The sequence below is a fragment of the Merops nubicus genome, unplaced genomic scaffold (assembly GCF_000691845.1).
Source record: "Merops nubicus isolate BGI_N331 unplaced genomic scaffold, ASM69184v1 scaffold5887, whole genome shotgun sequence".
Taxonomy (NCBI): domain Eukaryota; kingdom Metazoa; phylum Chordata; class Aves; order Coraciiformes; family Meropidae; genus Merops; species Merops nubicus.
In genome coordinates, this window is record NW_008618204.1 from 35550 (window position 1) to 58939 (window position 23390).

Consider the following 23390-nt stretch of genomic DNA (forward strand, 5'->3'; position numbering starts at 1 on the left):
TTTTAGTTCCATCATGGAGTCTACAGCAGAGCTCTGCAGTTGCATTTCCTGAATACCAGTTCCCCAGCTGAGCTTACCTATGTTCGTGTCTTTGCACAAGTGGAGGAGAAGCCTTTATCTGTCCCTTTTTCTCACTATTTATCTGCTACAATGTACAGAAAAATGTGTGGCTCCAAAGATTCAGAATAACCAGGCTCCAGTGGTGGAACACTGCAAGTCCTGCTGCCAGTGCTGTTAGTGCTGGTGTGTTAGTGTGACCTCTCCTTTGATAATGATATGACAGTTGCTGGGAAATGCATCACAGCGTGTTTGTCTTTCCTGGGTAACAAATGGAAAAAATGTAAAAATACACAATTTTGGGAATGTGTTACAGAAAAAAAAACACTCTACTTTATGCTACTTGAAAAGCATCGTTTGAACTTCACATAGCTCAAACACAGTCACGACCTCTGGCCAAAACTTTTTAAATCCTGGGAAATGTTTCACAATAACAAATACTCTAATGTTACTGCAATTAAGGAAGTATCTATTTCTTACTATGTATGTTTTGTGTGTGGGCATGGGAAAAAAACCAGGCACTTTAATGTCAGCACCTTCATGTAATGAGGGGATTCGAGTCAAATACTCATTTCTAAATCTATCTTTTGGGATCCAAAACCAGAAGGTTTTTTTTTTTGTTTTTTTTTTTTTTTTCATTTGGTTTCTATTCTATTGCAGCAGAATTGTCATAGGTCAGAATGATATATTAAAGATGCTCTAAGGTAGCAATGCTTTAATCTGAAATAGATTAAAGCTGGCCTTTAGCTTAAAAGCGGAATCAGGATAAAGATTTGATGGTTCTTAGGTTATTATATACTATATTCTTCTCTCAGCAGATACTAGTATGAAACAGTTCAAATCTCATGTTAACATAAATATTGCACTCTTGGATGGAATTCTCATGAAAAGAGAACCACAATCAAGCTATTCTAGGTTGTTGGGGTTTTTTTTAGATGCAATTCAAACTGAAAGCAGTAAGAATTTAGTGGGTGAGAATCAGAAGCAAATCTGTGTTGAAATACAATGTTGTATGGAATCAATGTTCAGTTTTAACCTATCCTGAAAATACCTATCTTATTTAATGGCACAAATGTTTAACTCTACTTGCATTACAAAAGAGAAAAAAAAAAGTTTGAAATATGTAGCTTTAATACAAAATTAGAAGACTGAACAAAATTCTAGTAACCTATAGGACAGTTGACTGAATAGTATGATTTCTGTCCCACTAGCTCAAGATTTGGTTTTATTCTAAATATGATAAAAATCTTAAATAATGTAGGTTAAAATATATAAAACAGAAATTTGAAACTATTGTTCTGTCATTTTTAACCAAAATTACAAAAAATCTAAATGAGAACATAGTCTGAGTCCAGAAATTGCTGTATCTTCAGCTCTAGTCTATTTTATCAGAATACTAGCTATACCAGGAAAAATTAAACCACACTAATTTATTTAGTTTTCTGCAAACAGTGCATGAAATAGCACTGAAAGGAACGAAGAAGATCTAGCAAATGCATTTTGTAGCTGCCTTTTTTGGGCTTAGTTATCTTAAGGGGTTTTCCTTATAATAGAGAAGATAGGCCCCTTCAGTTTGAGCCTGAAAGGTCTCAAGACTAGGCACAACATGGGGTCAAAAAGAATACTTGAGATTATTTCTTCTTCAAAAATATCAAATAAGAAGTTGCCTCTGATGGCAAAGAGGAAACAAAGCTCTCACCCTTATAACCAGCCGCATTGGTTTTCCAGTCGTTAGCATTCAGATGTCCTGCACGTGAAGTCCTGACAATAATATGCTGTATGTCTCTCCAGGTCAGAAATGGACTATGAAAAAGGGGAAAGACAAAGTTACAGACCAGACATATTTTATCAGAATTTAGAGATACAAGGTCATGTAAGCAAACGAACACTCCCCTCATTTCTCTTTCCTCCTTTCCTTTGCTTCACTCATATAACCTGTCCTAATTATATAGAATTACTACAGGAAATTATTTATACAGCTGGGGGTTTGCATTAAGCAGACTATAACAATATATGACAATATTCTCTTATATAAACATGGGAAGACAGAGTACATTTCACACAAAAACAATTTGTATGACCAGCAACTACTGTATGTTATCTATCTTGACCAGTGCAAAGGAAAAAAAAGCAAAATGTTTGCTTGCCAAAGTGCTTTACAAAAACGTGCTAACTGCATGCTCAAGCTGGCAACTCCTTCAGACTTTCAGCTCCTACTGAAGCTATTTCAGGTGCCCTTGTTGTTACTCATTTGTCACTGAGGGTCTACATGTATTCTTCAAGAAGACCAGACATCCAGCACTGAATGTGAACAGTTACAAAATAAGTGCCTGATTGCACAGACGTATATTCCTGTAAGGGATTCCTAATAACCTGTCCACTGAGAATATGAAAGAAGATGCCATTTGCATTCTCGCTATGACATTAGTAACCATTTGTCTTGTAGGACTAAAGCAAATCTTTAGGGATTATAGTTTTCTTGTTTCTCTTAGATTCACCCCAAGGGGAATTTATTTTTTTAGAAGATGATCTGATCTGCAAGATCAACAGTATTCCATTTAAAAAATGCAGTTTATTAGAGAGAATGATAAACTGAGCCCCTAAAGAATGAAGAGGAAAAAAGTATTGCATTGCAGAGCACTAGTCACTCAGTATCATTCTCAGAGTATCATTATCTGCCCTTATTGCACACACTGGCACAACTCCACTCAGTTGTAATGATGGAGGTAGACCAGAATGAAGTTTAGCAGAGACAGCACTGGCTGTCTACACTGTCCACAACCAGGCAGTCATTGAAAACCCGTGAAATTCTGCTTCAGTCCTTAACACACACTCTAGTATCTCAGACCAAGAAGTCACTTCTTTATATGACAAGTAACTTACAGCAGACAAGTAATTTGTAACTTATTCCTGTCACTTAAAGAATCTTTGAGGTATGATACTTGGCCTCTGTTTCCTCCACTTGTAGGCAGAAACTACATCAAGGCAACAGTCACAGGAGTATGGAGAAGGTCAACCCACGTGTGATTGTGAGAGGGTCACTTTCTGGGCTGAGTGGGACATTGCAATCACATGGACTGACTCTACACTCTGACACTTAGTTGAGTTACTAAAATTTTCAATGAGACATTCTTTAGGAGGCAGACACAGATTGACAACAAACATGCAGAAATACCTTGCTCTCCTCTTAATCCCCCTGAAAGGACAGTGAAAGACACAGAAAAACCTCACTCTTCTCTCTGAGGTACACAAATATTGTGTGGATTTGCACCCCGCCCATATTGTTTCACATCTTACAGAACTTGTTTTGTCAAAAGAATACGTTTTTGGAAACACTTGCGTAATCAGCGTTTTATGGTGCTTTAACATGGAAATACAATTCTGCTTGTCTAGTGAGCTGAGATCAAGCTATTAGGTAACAACTACTGAATACATGTGATACTCTACTTAAAACTGACCACTTTCTTTTGCGTTCAAGATGCATTGTTTTAGGTTTTCAGGTGACAAATTTTAGCTTCCACAGGCCACAGCTTTAGGAGAAGGCACTCGGGACACAGAAGTTATTGCAACTTGACAGTTTATAGAAATACCTGCTCCTAGAATATCCTGTGTGCATATGTAGACATGTATTCATGGGAATTAACCCACGGAAGTTCGCCTGTGTTGGTGGCATTACTGAAAATGGAAATGAATTTCAGAACCATGGTCCATAATTCCATACAGGAAAAAAAAAAAGGATATATAGAATATTCACTCACATGTAACTGATTTTTACACATTTTACTTTCCAATAGGCTTATAATCCATATGCTTAAAAAGAAGTAGGAGTTGCCTAAAAATGTCAAATTTCTTTTATGCAACAAGACTGTAAGGAATAATGCAAAGACAGTGACGAAACAATTTAACTATATACATTTTTCTCATTTCCTTTGCAGTAGTATGATTTTAATTCTGAGCGTACTTTTTCCTTTGCAGAACATTTCCCAGTGGGTGTGTGTGGACCATAGGTATGCTGGTGTAACCTCGCACTGTTCTACCTATAGTTGGGACACCACAGGAAACAGCATGTATTCTCCTAGAGTAAACACAGAAAGTCCTGCCTGTCCTGTCTATGCTTGTTGTTGAAAAAGGAAGAGGAGGAGGAATAGTCTGAAGAAGAAAGATGATTTCAGGTGAATCTCTTATTAGATGTAGCCAGATTTTTTTTTTTTTTTTAAATTTGTTTCAAGCTCTATCACTTCACAGCCACTTAATTTCTCTCTGTTTTTGGCTACAAGATATAAGGGTATTCCCATGCTTAAATTATTCTTTTTAGGGAGAGATGATGCCTTCTGCCCCTGAGCACCTATTGAACCATTAATATGTTCATAGATATACTTTTTTTCTTAATGTGGAATTTCTCACACTAGACAGTTGGACTCGAATTATAGTAATTGTTTATCCACCCAAGCTGGTAAAAATGCACTAAGGGGTTTGTAAGATAGGGTATGCTTGGACAGCCACCTAACATGCTTCAATTAAAAAAAAACAAAACCAAACCAACAATATGATTTTATACCAGCTGAGGAATTTCACTGGGAGCCTGTGAAAAGTCTCAGACAAACATGTTTCAAGCCTTCAGGAAGACTTCCAGGAATCCTGAGAGCTGCATTCTTTATAATCTGGAATCTAAACAATCTCTTATTCTATAAATCAAGCTGTCCATGCTACTGGTGAAAAATAAGGCAGTAAAATACTCTCCTGAACTTCTAAAGGACAGACTCAAGATAGGACACAATCAACTGATTATTTAAAGATGAATGAGGGATCTAATGGTGGATCTAACTACGCCTAGAGAAAGGCACTAAAGATCTTCAGTCTTCACTTGATAATTGGACTTAGTCAGCAAATGAGATTATGTCTCATAATCACGTTTTACTTCTAAAACCAAAAATGATGGTAGATTTTGACAAACAAAGCCATTCACTGTTGCATCTACCATCCTTATCTAATAAAAAAAAAAAAAAGTGTAAGAATTTCTGTGGCAGAAAACCTCAGTCAAAGGTCTGATTTCAAGGACAAGACATGGTATATAGTTAAATCACTCCATCTCTTATGTAACTTCCAAATCTGCTTGCTTACTGTATAATTCATAAGATTTTTATGTTTTCTTCTCAAGGAATGGCAGTTTGGGCACATTTATATCTAAAAGATTTAACAGTGTAAGAACAATATTCAAACCAGTTTCTGTAGCCTTCTGTAGTCCTTCACTAAAAACTGAGTTATTTGAAATTTTCTCTCTGCTGTAGATACCTCATTTGAAACAAAATACATCTGCAATTGTTTCACAATTTTTTTCAGAAACTAGAAAAAAAAAATTTAAAAAATTGGAATGCTGTCAAAATAGCAGTTCATCTGGAGAAAGACATGGGATTTTTTTTTTTTTTTTTAAACAACAGTCTAGCAGCCAATTTTAAAGCATCTGGAAAAATCACAGAATTGGTCAGATATTTGTAAGACATCAAAATTGGATCCTAAATGAGTAAAGTATTGTTTACTAGTCATGTGGGCCCCAGATGCAGACAAGATGTCACTGATGTCAATTGATTTACCATTTGATTGATCTCAGAGGAATTGATGGCTAACCATTTTGAAATTAACAGATGCATTAACAAGAACAGTACTAACTCTGTTTAATAGTGGATTGATTTTAAAAAATTGGCAATTTCCTTCCAGAAAATTTTTGTTCAATGTCTCATCTGAAATTGCCTTGGGATTACACATACCAGACAATACTAAAAATCCAACCAGAATAAGCACAAGTGAGAACAATTATGTACACAAGTGCTTGTACAGTAGTCAAAAATTAATGAATTTTCTGTCCTTAACCAAGAGTTATACTCTAAGGTACAGCCCTCTTCTTTCAGGCTTTTCAAAATATGTATTAAACAAGGTAAATGAGAAAAAATGAAATAGGACAAATAAATTACATTAGAATAATACTGAGATTTAACTGCATCTTTAAGCAGACTTCTTAGAAATAGTAGGTCAGAATTTTTGGCCAAATCTGGTTTCTTCATTCCACAGGTAGTCTCCCTAGTAACAACTCAGCTAATCCTGCAAATAGTAAAGAATGCCCAATCTATACTTTCGCATAATGATGCTGTGCCAAAAATAACTGTTCAGAATAAATAATTGATGCAAGAGACACAATTAGCAGAAGTATCAATCAATCCAATAAACATATAGGGTGAAAATTTGGTTCGATTTTTTTATCAAAATGATACCGTTAGCAACATGAATAATAATTGCTACATTATCTTCATAACCCACAATTCTCATGAGAAATTCTGAGTAATTTATAGTTTATACTAATAGCTGAAAAAACTGTTTCTTGCTAAAATAACGAAGTCTGATAAGAATTGCTGGAAGAATACAATAAACATTTCTCCAGTGAAGGAAAACCACAGCATCACAGAGTGCATTAAGAAGACGACCACCATTCAATTTGGAAGTATAAAATAACCTTCTTTGGAAATCATGGCTATGAGAGAACAGACATGGATAATTACCTTTACAAAAAAAAGAGTCTCTGTGCCCTAGACATCTTGTAGAAAAGTAGGAGATAATTTTCATCACTGATTCCTGCGTAATGCCACTCTGAAGGGCTTTATGATAAATATACAAACAAAACATAAGAAAATGTTGCCTGGTTTGTTCACATATTCCCATCATTTACAAATGAGCCAAATTGTCCTATGAGATCTTCGACCCTAACACCTGTCCTAATGACTCCAACATTTAGACTCAAGGACAAGAATATTAGCTGAAGTGTTCCAACATTTGCAAAGTTTCACTGTATTAAGACACACTGGATCTGTCTATTTCAAGCTACTCAGTAACTTCAGCACATCACTCACATTTTGAACATATTAATGAACATCTCAAGCTCACAAATTCTACAATATCATAATTTTCCATTTAAAGCTATAGCTTTTTGGACCTCTTTGCAAGGCAGTAGCTGTTGCCTGTACAACATTGTCCTTATCAGTTTATGTCTGGCTCTACTTTATATCACTCAGTTTACATTCATGCAGCACCTCCACAGTTTCTGCAGTGCACCCTAGTCTCTTCATGAGTCAGTGTTTGAAGGCTTGTGCATTGGCTACAACCATCTTTTGGATTATCCTTCTGTGGTATTATAAAATAGAATAGAAGAATAGAATAGAATAGAATAGAATAGAATAGAATAGAATAGAATAGAATAGAATAGAATAGAATAGAGACAAGATGTGGTATGACATGACAGATATATTCCTTTAGATGAACACTAGAACAAGCAGTCATACATACACTAGCAATGGTGGTTTGGTGTACCTGTGTCAAATCTGCAGTGCACACAGTGGTGGCAGTTTCCAGAGCCTACAGATCATCGTGTTTTTCTAGGAGATAGGAAATCTTAAGTGCCAAAACCAAAACAATCAATGGCCTAACTGAAGGTTGATAATGGTGGTTTTCTGAAGAGAAACCCCTTGAACAAGATGGCCTGATTCACATCCCTTTTGGTGTCTTCTCCAGAAGAAGAATGAAACAAGACCACTCAAAAGAGAGGGTGCACAGTCTGCTGAGGTACAATGGCGTGGAAGCAACAACAACAAAAACCCTAGGTCAGTTGCCAGTTTTAGAACCAGCTGTGACTGTGTATGTGGGGAAGCCTTACATTACCTTAGGTTAGTGCAGGCAGTTATGATTAGTGTAGTACTCAGGCTATTGACTTGACCTATCTGCCAAGTTCAGTGATACTGATCCCTTTTAATATAGTTGAACTATGACACTGTGGTACAAGGAATCTCAAAAGAAAGACTGCAGGGAGACTGCAATGCAGCGAACCTGCTCCTCTTCCACCTTCCTCATTTTCCTCTTGCTGCAGGAACTCAGAGAGGGAAAAGCAGATGGGCTCCCTTGCTCTAAAGGTGAACAACCAGCAGCACCCTCAAGAGCAACCTCAGAGACAACCCAAAGCAAGCTTTAAAAGCTGAGGCTGTGGAACACTTGGAGAACCAAGAAACTACAAGGGATAGAGCTGCCAAACTCTTTAAGCTCTCAGCTGAGCACATGCCAACTGAGATTTCTGGAAAGCTTATAAAAGTTAAAGGCACTGTCCTGGCACCAGAACAATGGCTATCTTCTTGTTCTATTTCTAGCTGTGAAGTGCAGACAGAGTAAAATGTAATGAAAAAGTTAAAAAATGATCACAAACTTTTTTTTTTCCTTTTTCTTTTTTTTTTTTTTTAACCTAGACTCAGTTTAAGAAATATTTGGACAGAATTTTCTTAAACCTTTTTAAAGCAAGTTACATGGAAAATTTCAGACCAAACTATTATTCTTTGGCAAAATTACATGTAGCCAAAAACAAGACCTTAAAATGGGAAACAATGGGCAATCTGAATTCAGGAAAGTACTTCCAAAACAATCTCAATATAATAACTGAAATTGCATTAGTGGCGCAGGTGGTTAAAGGTCAAGAGAAACAAAGGTTCTAAATTAAGCATTTATTTATGTTTATGTTCTTTGAATCATTTGCTATGAAGAGTAGTATTTTAAAACTACTCCAAAATTGCCAGGATTCACAAAAAGATTTCTAACCCTAGTATTCCTTTCTATAATATGCAGATAGTGGAGCAAAGACATAGATAAAGATGATGGACTTAAATGACAACCTCTCCTTCTCTTACACTGGAAGCCTGGAGGTAGAGGTCACTTGACAGCACTTCTACAGTATGTGACTTTAGCCTCTGGCTGTATTTATCAACAGGCGAACCCCTCACAAGTTTGATGACACAGAAATATGTTCTCTGTATCCAAAGCTGTGCCTTGCCGGGCAGTACACTGCCTTTCTCCTTTCTGTAAGACAATCAACGAATATGGGAATTACTGCAAAGATCTGATAGGTTTTCAGAAATGCAAACTGTCTTCCTCTGACACTCCTGACCCCCTGCAATGTAAGATTGATTTGCCTTTCATCTCAGTGATCACACTTGGTTGTACTGCCTTTTAGAAGAACGAGGTGCATTGTCACTTTTCTGAATGCATCATTGGTATCGGAATTCACTGAAATTCTTTACCTGTTCCAAACGCTACCCTGTTCTAGCCTTGGTTTCACATAAACCAAGGCCAAATTAAGTATATAGGTCATGCGCAGGGAACCATGGAAAAAAACAGACTCTCTCCAAAGCTCTTGCATTGAGTATAACACACAGTAGAAACATAGCAGATTTCAGATCAGATGCTACCTTTTACTGGTGCAACTGCAGTTTATATACCACAGGTTGGAAAACATGCATTGGCTTACAGATAGGAGAGCATGCAGTTCACTCGGGGATGTATAATGTATTCTTCCAACAGCAACATAAGATTTTTTAATTTGGCTTCTCCAGAGGTACATGGCACAATGCCCACTGGAACAAATGTGGGCATACTGTCTCTGCTGACTTTGATTCACCCAAGTGCCAAATTCAAAACTTTCATCAATGAAAAAGGGTATTTCTGACACCAACAGTAGATGGTACTATGCAATGCAAATAGCTTGGTTTTAGTAAGAACATTGCTGCCTCTGCTAAGTCAATTATACTTTATATCCATAATTGCTGGTTTGCAATTTGTAAAATTCAATATTATGTAATGGCTAAGAAGTGCAATACACAAGCAAGCATTTATACATAAACCCTTAACAGAATACTAAATACACTGGGAACCATCAGAGAAAACAATTAACTACCTGAATATCATAAGAAAGCCATAGAATTTGAAGATTAAGAGATGTCTTGATGTGACAGTTGTTGCATATCTACATTTCTGCATTACAGCCTTGAGGATTCCAAGCAAGCAGTGTGAAACTCATTTACACATGTGACTTGATACACAAATACTGTACAAAAAATACTAAAAAAAGGGTGTGTTCACATTATCTGAAATCAGGGAAGTAAGCAGACCACCATTTCAAACTAATTTGTTCTCAATTTGATTTCAGGAGGCGATCCAATTTCGAAAATCAGTGAAGTGGAAGTTTCAAATCAAGAGGCAGGTAAGATGTCCTCCACAGCTATTTGCCAATCCAACCATACGGCGCTTATCAAGGAAAGGAAGTGGCAGGCTGCAGTGGAAATCTGTCTGGCTCATTTTCCATTGCTTTCATGTATCTTTGCGTGTGAATTGAAGCAACTTCTTGGCTCTTCTAATTCATGTCCAGGCCAGACAAGTGCTCTGCTCACCTCCTGATGTCAACCAGGAGCAGAACTTGGCTACTGGGGAAAACCAACCTCATAGGCTCAAAACCCTTCCACTGTGTAATTTGTTGTGTTTTCCAGCACAAAGCGGGATGAAACTATGCATTATAACAGACATACTCAAGAAGGGTTCAGGACTAAGTGCTCCAGTTTTTAAGCAGCTTGCTGTACAAAGAGCATAACTAACCTCGCAAAACTTCTTCCCAACTAGTATTTTTTTTATATCTCATATAAACACTAATCCTGTCAGTTCAGGTTCTAATATTGAATCTAACAAAGACTGAATGTAAACTAGTTCCAGTAAGCCCTTACGCTAGTGACACAAGTTCATATATCTTTTGCATGCCACACATTTTAAAAGCATGGGAGAAAACACGTAAGATGACTTCATAATGTCTTTTTGCATACCTTTATTCCTAGAACTTATTAGGATCACCTGAACTGGCAGGCATCACAGGTGAAAAATACAACCTGAATTTACAAATCAGATAAATAAATAAGAATTGCCGTTCAGAAACTTCTTAAAGTAATCTGAACAGATTTCATACAAACAAATCCCAGACATTAAAATTGGACGTATTATGATATCATCTCCTTGAAGGCCTTACTTCATATTCTACAACTTCACAAGACCAATGGCTTCTCCAGCTTAGGATTGGACTAATTTCTGGGAAAAATAAAACCAGCATGGGAACCTGGAAATATTTCTCTCTCTACGTTCCTTTTTTTTTTTCCTCCTTTTTCTTTTTTCTTTCATGGCTGCATTCAGAATATTGGTTGTAAATACACATAGGAGAGAAAAGTTACGGAATGGAACACAAATTAATAAACCTACATTTATTATATTATAATTCCTTCGGATCTATTCAAATATATGGGCTAAGATCTAGAAATAAATAAGAACCCTCCATATACTGAAACCGAACAGAATCAGAAAGGAGGCAAAATTAATACATTTTCACCCTGAATCATGTGTTAGTGCCATGCAATAAAGTACTACAAATACAAAAAAGTGACCAGCACCTTTTGTCACTGGTACATTTTGATACATCATCACATATGAAACTGTAAAGCAGTTTTGTCTTTGTTCCTATCATAGCAACTACTTGGAAAAAAACCATACTAGATCATAGGCACTAACATGGATTTCCCATTGGTATGGTCACCAAAGTTCAGAGAGAAAAAAGGCTACCTGAAGTGTAAGCGCCTCGATGTTAGAATCAGCAACAGCTTGGTTGTATGTACTGTGTGCTGTAACTCTTTTGAGACTTTCAATTCCAACAAACATTTGTTAGAAAATGCACACAAAGTATCATATAGAATAAAAACAATAAACTACAAGCAGCCTCTATTCATTAAGAAACAGTTAGAAAAACTTCCAGCAGAATGAAATTTACACACATACAATTTTACCTGCATAGGTAGATTATTTAGAATGAATTTAAGGATTTTAAAACTGAGATTAAGAAGAGATTAAATAGATTTTTTTTCAAGCATTATATTAACTTTTCAAAATACCTTTGTTTCTAAAGACTACATTAAGAAAATCTAATTATAATAATAAGCGTTGCTCTATTTAAGATTATGTCAACTCTTCAATTACTAACTTATTCTCATGACTGTATCTCAACAGCAAAAATGTATTTGTGTTGAATATTGGCACATGGATTCTTCAAAAAAGCAACATTAAAGATTCTGCTGCTATGAATTACACACAATTTGAAATGACTATTGTGTGCAGATTTTTTTATTTCCTTCAAAGGAACAGCCTGCCCCCAGGAGAAACTGGTTTTCTTCAGAATTTAATAGAATCAATCTCCTAGCACTTAGAAACATTTGATTTCAAGCAGGATTTGGGGTGGAGCATTCCACCTTAGACCTGCAAATGTTATCCAACACAGCGTATAGTAATGCAAAAGGTTTTGAAAAACAGATATACCTGATAAACATCCAGTATTTCTGCTGCTCCATGAAGCACATTAAAGATATATATAGACAAAAAGAACAAAATCCTTCAGTTGAGAAAACGCTTGTAAGAGGGAAACTTTTGTGAGCTAAATGTAAAAGGACTATGGAGCTACACTAGCCATGGTTCTTAGAGCTGAGGAATTTAACCCATTAGAAAAAAAGAGACTTGTGTCAGCATGCAGAAGTCGGGAATTTTTATTTTTCATGCTATATTAATTTCTGTTCATGGTAGGCTAACACCATCCCCAAACTTCTGTCGGCATTTAAGAACAGACACTCCTAATGGGACCCTGATGAATGCAAGAGGAGACCTACAGTAGCCTGCAGAGTACAGCAGATATGGGCAGCACCAGGAGGGTACTGTAAGACATTGTGAGGATGCCATATATAATTTAGTAGAAACTACCTGTGCTCAACCCTGTTTCCAGTTATTTCAATGCTGATTACTCTGTCGTCATTTCCATGTTGTCAGCTTCCCTGCATGTGAAATAAGCATGCAGATCTCTCCTGCACTTGGAAGAGTATTGTGAATTACTACAACAGTTTCCAAAGCACTTTGAGATCTCTGGATAAACGTGATGGACGGGTAAGAAAGATCTTTCTGTATGCTTAACTTCGTTTTTTTTTTTTTTTCAGAGTATAACTCAGATCTTACTTTGCTTCCAGTGCCAGTGCAATGATGCCTGCAGCCATAGGTGCAGAGGCTGAGGTTCCAGTATGGCTGTCTGTGCAACGCTGCCTCAGGTCTGTGGTGATCTGGAAAAAATTGAATGTGTGAAATTTAGAACACAGCTTCAGAAATCAGAACAGGTTTCATTTGTTTGAATGAGTCGTGTGTATGTGAAGGGTATTTCCTTCTTTCATTGCAAGGAAAGGCAAAAGAAAAGGTGTCTGAATACATGACATTAGATGTTCTGAGCTTGAGAGCACTTGTGAACTTGTCCTCTGTATTGCACTAGAAATATACGTTAGCCTCTGTTTGTTTGTTTGTTTTTTTTCATGGCATGATCAACAAAAAGACTTGTAAATTAGAAAAATATGCAGACGGTTTTGAAACTGCACAGTTAGAACTCTGCCCTTCTTATTTGCATTTAGAGAGCACTTTCCATCCAAGAATCTCAAAGTGCTTTACAAACAGGAATGAACTAAATCTTACAGCGCTCCCTATATACAGACGGGTTAAGCCCATTTCAGAGGCTATAAAAGAGGTACAGAGGGTTAGTTAGGCTGTCTGAACTCTTAGTGACAGAATAGAACATGGTTTGGCTCATGCTAGGTGCTATCTTTAATCCTCCCTTCATGCCTTATGCAATAATTCGCACGAAATTAAGCAGCAATTCATTGGAAAATCCTGATGTAACCAGAAATCTGGCCCAGATGTCACCAGCCAATTATTTGCAGCTTTAAATTGTTACGTATTGCATAATTATATGATGCTACATATTTTAATATGTAATCTAAGTGGATATATAAACTGTAACGTGCATTACCAACTAGAGGCAGTCTTCTACTTAGTGTTGGGATGTTCCTATCTCATGAAGAATTTCAGGCACATTCTTTCTGTACAACAGTAAATCACACAGAAAAATGTGTTTACTCTAAATTCTGCTTCTTTCAGGCAATGTTAATCTAAAGTGATTCTAATCTATGCTCTTTTTCCCAAAGAAGCGTTTTCTAGAGAAAGCAAGGCAGTAGAGGCAAGAAGTCACTACCATGTAACAGAATTTCTTGCAAAACCCAGGCAGCTTTGAGAACGGATAACAGTCCACCACACAGAACCCTCTGTGAAGGTGGCAGAGCGAATGACGTGTGATGTCAAACCTCATACTCAGCATTTCAGCTGATCCCAGAGATTCAGTCACAACAAGGCATAAAATACCTGAATGAACATACTTTCCCTAATTCACTAGTATCACACTTCGTTTGCAACACAGACATGGACATAGACTGGAGGAGGAGAGGATCAGAGGATTGAAAAATGACAAAAAAGCACAGAGGAAGTAAAAATTTCTATCTAGCTTTGAAACCAGAAGATACACAAAGTAAGATCTCAAAAAACAGTCACGTCCCACCTGAGCAGAATATAAGCAATTTCATGTAGGAGGTACAAGTTTCATGTGTTTACATTAACCACATTCAGTAGTATATGTATTACACGATTTGTACAGGGCTACTGGAAGTTCACACAAGATGTAAGCATAGCAGGCTAACACAAAAGACTTCTGAGACAGAAGGTGCTAACAGCACCTAGTAAATGACTGTTGGAAGCAAGTACTGAGGAAGTGAAACCAAGTGGAAGCTTTCAGAAATTGAAAAAGATTAATTAAAGCATTTATAATGTCATTTCCTTAAATTAGTGAACTTACCAAAGGCCAGATTTCTTGAATAATGAAGTCTAGAATCTTTTCTTCCCTATTATTTATGCACACCTTCTTAAATTATTTCTTTTATCTGTTACCTGCTGTAAGTTGAACCCCATGAATACAATGCTCATACAATTTATCTCTTGCCTTCTCTCCTATTGATAGTGTGTTAGTTTACACAAGGAAAACTACAGTGTTGTAAAAACCTTTATGCATGAAAATTCTGTAAATGCCCTGACAATATTAAAAGATGAAGCTCCAGCAGGAACAGCCCTCCCATTACATGTGCAAATGCAAGTAGTGATTTTGTAGGTGGGATTAATATGCCCAAGGACTACAGGATGACATATGCCCAAATGGAGATATGTAAGATTCAGGTATCCCATTTGGAAAAACACTGGTCAGTGCTGTGATGAGGAATGGGACCAGGAAAAGGAGAAGGCAGAAAAAGGGACTAATACATGCTTGTCTCTTTCTTATCCTGGTGCCTAGTCCTCTGCAAAAAAGTGCTGCAACAGGTGCTTTCCTCAGAGGACCAAAGGATAGCAAAGCCTACAGGAGTTCAGGGAAGGAGAAATGCCTCATGGCACCTCTTCCTTAAGAGACAGCCTCTCTCAATACCCTGCATCGTGCTGTGTTTCTCTTCCTCTGGAAGAACATGCTTCCAGAGAGTGCTGTCCTGTAGCTACAGAGACCAAGCACAGTAAATCATGACACCTCTTTGAAAACACTGTCTCTCTAGATTCTAACCACAATTCTAAGCAGACATTGTGGCATCAGTTTGAACTACAGACCTTTATGTCTCTCTCCCTCAGCAAACATTTCAGCAGAAAATACTCTAGGTGGAAATCCCATCTGAGCCATTTCAAAGGAAAGTTACTGTCAGAAGCTGAGATGTTTAGATGTAAATTGCAACCAAGATCTGAGGCATGTTTTTCAGCACTGTGGTTTTACTTTCAAAGAACTGTTGCATCTACCTTGAGAAAAGAGTCCAGGACCACCAACAGACAGGCAAGTTTTAAGAAGAATGGTGCCCTAAATTCCTGAACCACATCAGGGCAAAGTCATTAATCACTATAAAAGGACATGGTATTTGAGAGCACCATAAAGCTGTCATTAGTGCATGAAGGAGACATTTTTAATCTTTTGTTGAGTACAACGTTTGTATGCTTCAAATACCTCTGTAACAACTGCTGATCTATGAAAATGTTGACCCAACTGCCCAAGAGAAGTCCATGAAATATTTCTAGGGCTGTGAGTTATATCCACTTCTGAATCAATGAGATTTGACTGGAGACAATGACAGTGTTTCTGGAATTGGCCTACTTTAACAAACATGAAATTAACAACCTAGGCCGCACACCCTGGTGAAAGGCAGACAAAAATAACACAAGTCACCACAATGCACTCTAATACCTGCCATATGCAGAATTCCAACAGCTTTCAGAAAATTCACACATTTATTAAAGAAAAAGCTCTAGACACAGTGTTACAGTTTTATAGAGGCAACTTTTTCCGAAGAATTAAGGAGATGCCATTTCTGTACAGTCATTATTAAGGCTGCATCATCAACATTTTCAGTATTTCACCTGTTGGGAGGTTAACAAATGTAAAAAATGGGATTTCCCTTATCAGAGAACGTGCTCACTCCTCCAAGCCTCTACATTTCTTGCTATTTTGTATTTCCTGACAAGAGCTTTTTGGACCGATTGAATAGTTTTTTTACCTTCTGCTACAGTTCTTCAAGATATGCTGATTTCTATGAACCTGTGTCCCTAGAAGCGACCAGGTTTAAGAAGAATCTGCTCTTCCTTCTGACATCCTTTGTGCACCTGTATCTACTCAAAATTGAAGGTACCATGTTGTATCTTTACACCCTGAAAGAGTTTCCAAACAAAAGCAGAGTTTTGTATTTAAAGACAAAATATATGTTCTGCTTAGAGCAAAAGGTAGTCAGCATGGCAGAAACACATCTTGGAAGCAAAAGAAGCAGCAGACGAATTGTCATTTTTTAGATAACAAAGAAACAGGTGGAGCAGTAAGTAGATTATTTTCAGAAGGGGTAAGTCATATAATAGGTTTATAAATTGTATCTATGAGTGACTTTTGTTACGTACAGTCCTTAAAGCTTTAAGAAAGAATCTAAGGAATTAAAAGGAAATGTAATGCATTTGTGCAGCATGTTTGGCAAATGAAAGGCCCACATAGATAATTATAGTAGGTGCTTCTTAACCTGTCCTAGCTGCATGGTCTGAAGTGGGGAAGCTATCCTGTGGGATTGTCCTGCAGTAGTCAATAGAAGGTAAGAGAATAATAGGAAAAAAAAAAAACCTTGACTGCTGTATATTATTAGCCAATATTTCTGCACTCACTTGGTCGTGAGAGCTAATCTCTATAAAGAAGTATATGTTATGGTCTTTACCTATTGTTGATTTGCCTTTGTCCTAGAGTGAGTTTTTATGCCTATACCCATGCTGGCACTTCACAGCTCTTAAAAACTCCCAGAAGTGATTTTATTTCTTTTCTTTAAGTGTCTATGTAAAAGCCACCCACCCAGATGCATTTGTGAAAAGTTTGTACAGTTTGAGCATGTTAATACGTCCAAAGGTTGCAAACTCAGTCCATAATCAGCTAACAGTTACTGCAATAAAATTTAGTATAGCATAAAGTCAAGCACACTTGGAGTACCTTCCCTGAGCAACAAGGAACTCATGCAAGATCCTAACATCAGTCTGTGTTTAACTGTAATTGCTAGCTCAAATTATTTCAGGCCAGACTTTGATTCCGTTTACTTTAGTTCAAAGTCAGTAAAAAAAAAAGCTCCATATGGAAAACAGAGTTGTGTAGATGAAATTACGTTCTGAAGCTATCAAGACTGAAAAAAAACTCCAGAATATAAAACCTTCTGAAATTATGTTACCTTCTATATTTCTAAGAAACAATTATAAAAACATGTACTAATAGAAATAGGAAAAGTCTTTTGTGTAGTTATGAAATTCTGGGTGGTTCTATTAGTCCATATTGAAACCAAAACATTTTTACAAGAAATTTCAGTCCACACAGTAAGTGCCTGACATTTCGTTACTTTTGTTCATCTTCCTTATTATACATTCTATACGTATTGGATAGGAAAACAGAAAAGGCAAAAAATTTAAACTGAAGAACTGCAAGGAAAAACACGAAGGAACTGTGGAACATGAGAACATGAAGTTGTAACCATTTACTGTCCCTTAACTGTGGACAAGTACTTCCGTGCTACAGCCCTGCCGACTCTCACATGATATTTGTGTTTGTTCTGAGTTACATGACAAAAAATAAAAATTAATTTAATTTTGACTGTAAATCCCACACCACATCAGTTCGTTGTTGAAGCAATATTTTTGTTTCCTATTTTGAATATAGGAGTCTCACTACAACAAAACAAATAACATATGCCTTTATCAAACACTGTTACCTTTTTCATATTATGGCATGAAGTTGAGCCCTTCCTTCATAGCTAATTTGTACCTTTTAATTGTATATTATAAATTTATATGCATAATAGAATTTGGATAATTTAAATTTAATAATAGCCTACTCTTCTTCTATTGTTATTTTTCCTGTTAAGCTTATTGCAAGCTCTAATCTTTTTAGGGGAAGATATGAAGACAATCTCTGACTCAAAAAGAGCAGCAGTCTAAACAAAGATGTGAGATATGACACAGTAGAAAGCATGAACAATGAAAACAAAGACACATCTTCTTTATACTGTATTCCTTTTAGCATTTTATAGCAGCTGAAAAACTGTCCTCAAAATTTTCAGTTCTGCCTTCAATTCAGTTGTTTCAAACAAGACTTCTTTCCAAGGTAAACGAGCTTTGACATGTCTTTAAAAGGACTGGATTTTGGTAGACAAGTGGAGAAGAAAATAGCAATACTATTTTTACTGCTCTCAAAATCAGGCTATGAGCAAGACAGTCACACAGGTGAGAGCAATGTCCCTGCTTCCATGTGTGTGCTTGTTGAAAGGATTGCTCAATACTCAGTTTGAAAAGCTGGCTTCACCGTATCTCCCTGGGCTGTAGCATAACAGAAGCATGTAGCTGTTATCCCTTAAGGGGACAACTGGTTTACACACAACACAAAGAGAATGCTATTGGCTGCAACTGCTGTACACTGCCCCGCTCAATCACTGAAGGTGTCTGGAGTGGAACAGCTTTATATTATATATTTTATGTGATCCTTGGGTCCCTTCCAACCCTGACAGATTCTGATCTGTTTTGGCAGAGGACTTTGGAGCCCTGGTGGCTCGGTGGTTGGACTTGATGATCTTGGATGTCCCTTCCAGCCTAAATGATTCTATGATTCTATATTTTATATTTTATATCATATATATAACCTAGCTTTATATGCCAAGTACCACCAGCTAAAAAACCATCAGGTAGGTTGTGTGTTTCAGAAGTCAACTGATAATGTAGTACAGGAAAAAAGAGTCTTGGAAGGAATATTTATGGCCTGATACTTAAGCATCTGAGATCACCAAATCTTATGGCACAGGCAGCAACAAAGTTGCTTTGCACAAGACTAGTCAAGGGTAAATTAAGTTCTGGTAAATGAGGACCAATGGACTTGGGGTTATTCTTACAGTTTCTAAGTATGTGTATGCTTTTACCATTCGCTGTGTAAAATGATGCAGTCTATACGAATAATCAAAAATTGGCATAATGAACTGGATTGCTCCCAGAATGGACGATCTGATTAGTGAAGCAATCAGTGTTTACAGGATTTAAGGATCCCAATTAACAGTTATTTTTATTTATCTCTGATAGTCTGTGTGAGATCTCAAACAGAGACTGTGCATTAAGGATATTTTAAAAAATGCACATCTTTAAATATTTTCAATAATGTTTATGTAAAATATCTTAATTATTTCTTTAACTATAGGATAATGTATGTTCACTCTACACACAACAATTAATCTCTCCTTTGTAAAGTTTACCTTTCAAAAATCATACAATAAAATAAAAACTGCAGGTATTAGCACAGTGCATAAATTCTAGAAGTAATGGATACTATACTGCAGTAAACAAAAAAAAATTACCTATTCTCACGTTTTGGAAGACAGTCTTTTATAACAATAAAGGTAATATCACCTGCAGGTGTTTTTGATGCTAGTTTAAGTCACAAGGACTGACAAGTCAGAAATAGGCAATACTCTTTTATTGAAATAGTAATTGTGTACCAGCAGAAAGTCCATGCTAATTGAAAAGAGAGAAAAACAACATCAAGAGAACTACGGCTGTTAAGAAATCAGATGAATGCACAAAGATTAAATCAGATAAGTAGAAAACAACAAATAGAGACTGAGAAACACACAAATATTTCATGAGATTTTAAAACAAAACAAAACAAAAATGAGCAGCAATATACTGGTGAATAAAACAAGCAATGACAGGTGCAAGAAGTAATAAATAAATATAAGTGAATAAAATATTAAGTGGATAGCAATGAATAAAAAAAGATGGAAGGTGCATGGAAGTGGTAAGGAAAGACAAAGGTCAAATGGTGAAGCCTACAAGAACAGAATGAAGTGAAAGGATGTTTTATTTACAAATATATCAGAAACAAAAGAATCCCAAAACAATATTGTTTTGGTTGTCCAGAAATAAGAGAATACTTAATATCAATGTATAGTAAATATCTATTTCACTGAATGTTCCTTTTTGGGAAAAAAAATCTAAATGAAGTTTTCAGCACATACAAAGATGATAAATCATCTTCCTATTTATAGCTATTTTAAATAGCAAGCCAAAGCATAAGATTTGGAAGCACCAAAGACTTTTACAAAAGTTGGAAAGTGAGTATTTTAGGCTATACTGTTGATTTTAGCAAGTCTTTGAACACTGGAGAAGTTCCAGAAGACTGAAAGAAAATCTGCACAGTATCAGTATTTTTAAAGGGTAAACAGTATTGTCCTACTAATTTCATCTGCTTGCCAGGTTTTCATTTAGTGTAGAACAGCTGATACAGGTTTTAAACAAATAATTAATAAATTAATTCACTAGTGTTATATGAGTGGATAAGCAGCTGGAAAAGAGGGCTTGCCAAAGTGCTGCAGTATTTTTTTTTTTTCTAGCCATCACTAGTATAGTCAGGGTCCTGGGGTCCTGCAAGACAAATAATGTGATACTGCACATTAAAGAAACCTCCAAGACAATTAGAATGCTTGTCATACTAGCAATAAACTTTGTGACACTACCAAATATGTAGAAATTGAAGGTAGAGGAGCTCAGAGAGCAAATGAGCAACTTTTTTTCTTATTACAATGGGTAATTAAAACCACTTGCCCTAAATTTAAGTGGAGTTTCTGTCACTGGAAACTTTGACAGCAAGATTGATTATATTTATAAAAATTATTGTCAAGTTGACAGAAACCACTGGATTTGAAGGACTCAGGGAAGTCCTACAGACTTGGCTAAGCAAGAGGGCAGGCTGGGGAACTGTGATTACTTCTGCTTACCTAATGTTGTATTAATCTCATTTAAACATGAAGAAGTTAGTTAAGGTCTTTTAAAGGACAATAGATGGAATTTAATCACAGAAGTGAGAACTGCTAGGAGATGGACTATTTTCTTTTCTGTATAATTATTTATCAGGGAGAACAAGAAAAATGCCAAGAAGATAGGTAAGGTTTCAGTGGAGAGAAGCAAGTCAAGAATAGAAAAATTATTGGAATGAAGAAGTGCCTCAGAACAAGTTTAAAACAAAAATTAGATCATCTGAAAATAAGCAAGAATCCAAGAAGGGATGGCCAGCATCCCGGAATCCTGAAAGACAAGGCAGACAGTATTAAAAAAACATAGCTGCAAGATTTTTAACTCCTCACTGACACCATGAGAAGTATCTGTTAAGGACCAGAAAGAAGGAAATGTTAGATGGGTGCTTAAAAAAACATCTGGGGAAAAAATAATGACCAAAAGGTCTAAATTTTCTGATCAGAAAGATGTTAAGATCTGTAAGTTATACAGAAGAATAAATCAGCAGGGAAGAGGACAACACTAGTAAGCCTGATTAATCCTAGTACAAGGGAAGGTTCAAAAGGAGTAGTACACTGAATATTGGAAAGTATACTGAATACACTCAATTTGAAAAAGTAGACATAGTGTACAAATACTTCAATAGATTATCAAACAGAATTAAACCAGTTTGGTGGTTTCCAGTCAAGATGAGAACATAACGGAAAATGGATGCTATTTAGGAATGAAATGAGGATTAACACAGGAAAGATGAGCACTAAGCTCAACCTGGCTTGCCCTATATCAGCTAGCTGGAATAGGCAGCAATATGAGTAATAACTATCCATCACTGAATGCAATAAAGGAATGATGCTGGATTGAAATAAAATAAAATAGGTACATAAGTAAACCGACAATATCATGTGTGTAAAATATGAAAACTCGGAAACTGGATTAAAAACAAAAGGTGCATATGTTCTCAGGCCTATGGATATATACTACAAGATATTGGTAATTGAAGAAATCTGTTTTTGTGGCAGTGACAATAGGATCTCTGAAAGCATCACTCAGAGTTGACAGCAGCTAGATGTCTGAAAAACCTGCTGTAAATTTGGTATACTGACACTGAGTTAGGCTGCGAAATGTAGACATACCCATGTTGGCTTCAAAGAGCAGCATGATGACTCCAACTGAGTAACACACTGTGGCTAAATTAACTTCTCTGCGTAAGATTTTTTTCTAAAGCAGTCCATCAATTAGTACAAATAAATTCTCTTTCTCTCCCCTCCCCCGCCTCCAGCAAAGTCACTATGCAAAACACAAACCCATATACACTGAATAAAAAAAGAATTAAAACCCTTACTATTTTCCTGTCGTAGGATTCCCCACTGCTGTACGTTGTCGCTAGTGTGGATGCACATTCTTCCAGATACCACGGCTTCTTCCCACTTTCAGCTGTGCTGCTTATGGAGATAGTGTAGATGCTATTGGTGTAGCCATCACAGGAGCAGTGGTCTCGACTTCTTCCACCATTTCCAGATGCCCAAACAAAGACTGAACCTAAACCTCTTCGTCCCTGATTGGAAACAGCACAAAAGATTTGATTAACAATTCTTTTCCCCCTCACCTGCTTAACAAGTAGGTATTTTTTCCCCAAAAAGACATCTGATGAAAGATAATAAAAGAAACTAGCTCAGTGAGAAGAATCTGAAACGAAAACAGGATTTATCAGACATCAGAAAAATTCATATAAGGAGTAATAAAAACACAGCTTTAGAAACAACTTTTATATAGTGTCTGTTTGTCACTCTGCGTCTATGCTATTCAGCTGTACCAGAAAGAGGTGTTGAAGACTCAGTACAAGCATTAAAACATCATGCTGAGCTGGAAAACAAATACAATAATTGAAAAAAAAATCTTTATAATGCATGCTACCTTTCATTTATTACAGCATTTTCAGCTGTTGCTCCTTAGGTTGCCTGGTGGCAGCAGGTATTGTGTGGGTAGCATTATATACTCTGAACCAGAGCATCACTGTTTCACAGACACTATAAATCACAGAATCACAAAATATCTCAGACATGAAGGGACTTAGAGTCATCTGGTCCAACCCATCTAGTCCATTACAAATGCTACATGCACAACACAATATATTAAAAAAAAAATGGACAAAAATAAAATATTCTTAGAAATCTATTCTAAGGAAGCACTAAAGCACAGTTCAGCATTATAGTTTAAATATA

General features: G+C 36.5%; 1 protein-coding gene across 1 annotated transcript in view; it reads right to left on the reverse strand.

Moving 5' to 3' along the window:
- The window catches only part of LOC103775885 (proprotein convertase subtilisin/kexin type 5-like), a gene marked incomplete at both ends in the record, with an annotated part of 57979 nt that extends 35256 nt beyond the window's left edge, over positions 1-22723 (reverse strand). The window contains 3 exons of the mRNA XM_008943359.1: positions 1757-1860; positions 12946-13046; positions 22511-22723. Of these exons, the coding sequence (XP_008941607.1) occupies positions 1757-1860; positions 12946-13046; positions 22511-22723 (418 nt within the window). The remainder of the gene's footprint in view (positions 1-1756; positions 1861-12945; positions 13047-22510) is intronic.
- Between the last annotated feature and the right edge of the window lie 667 nt (positions 22724-23390).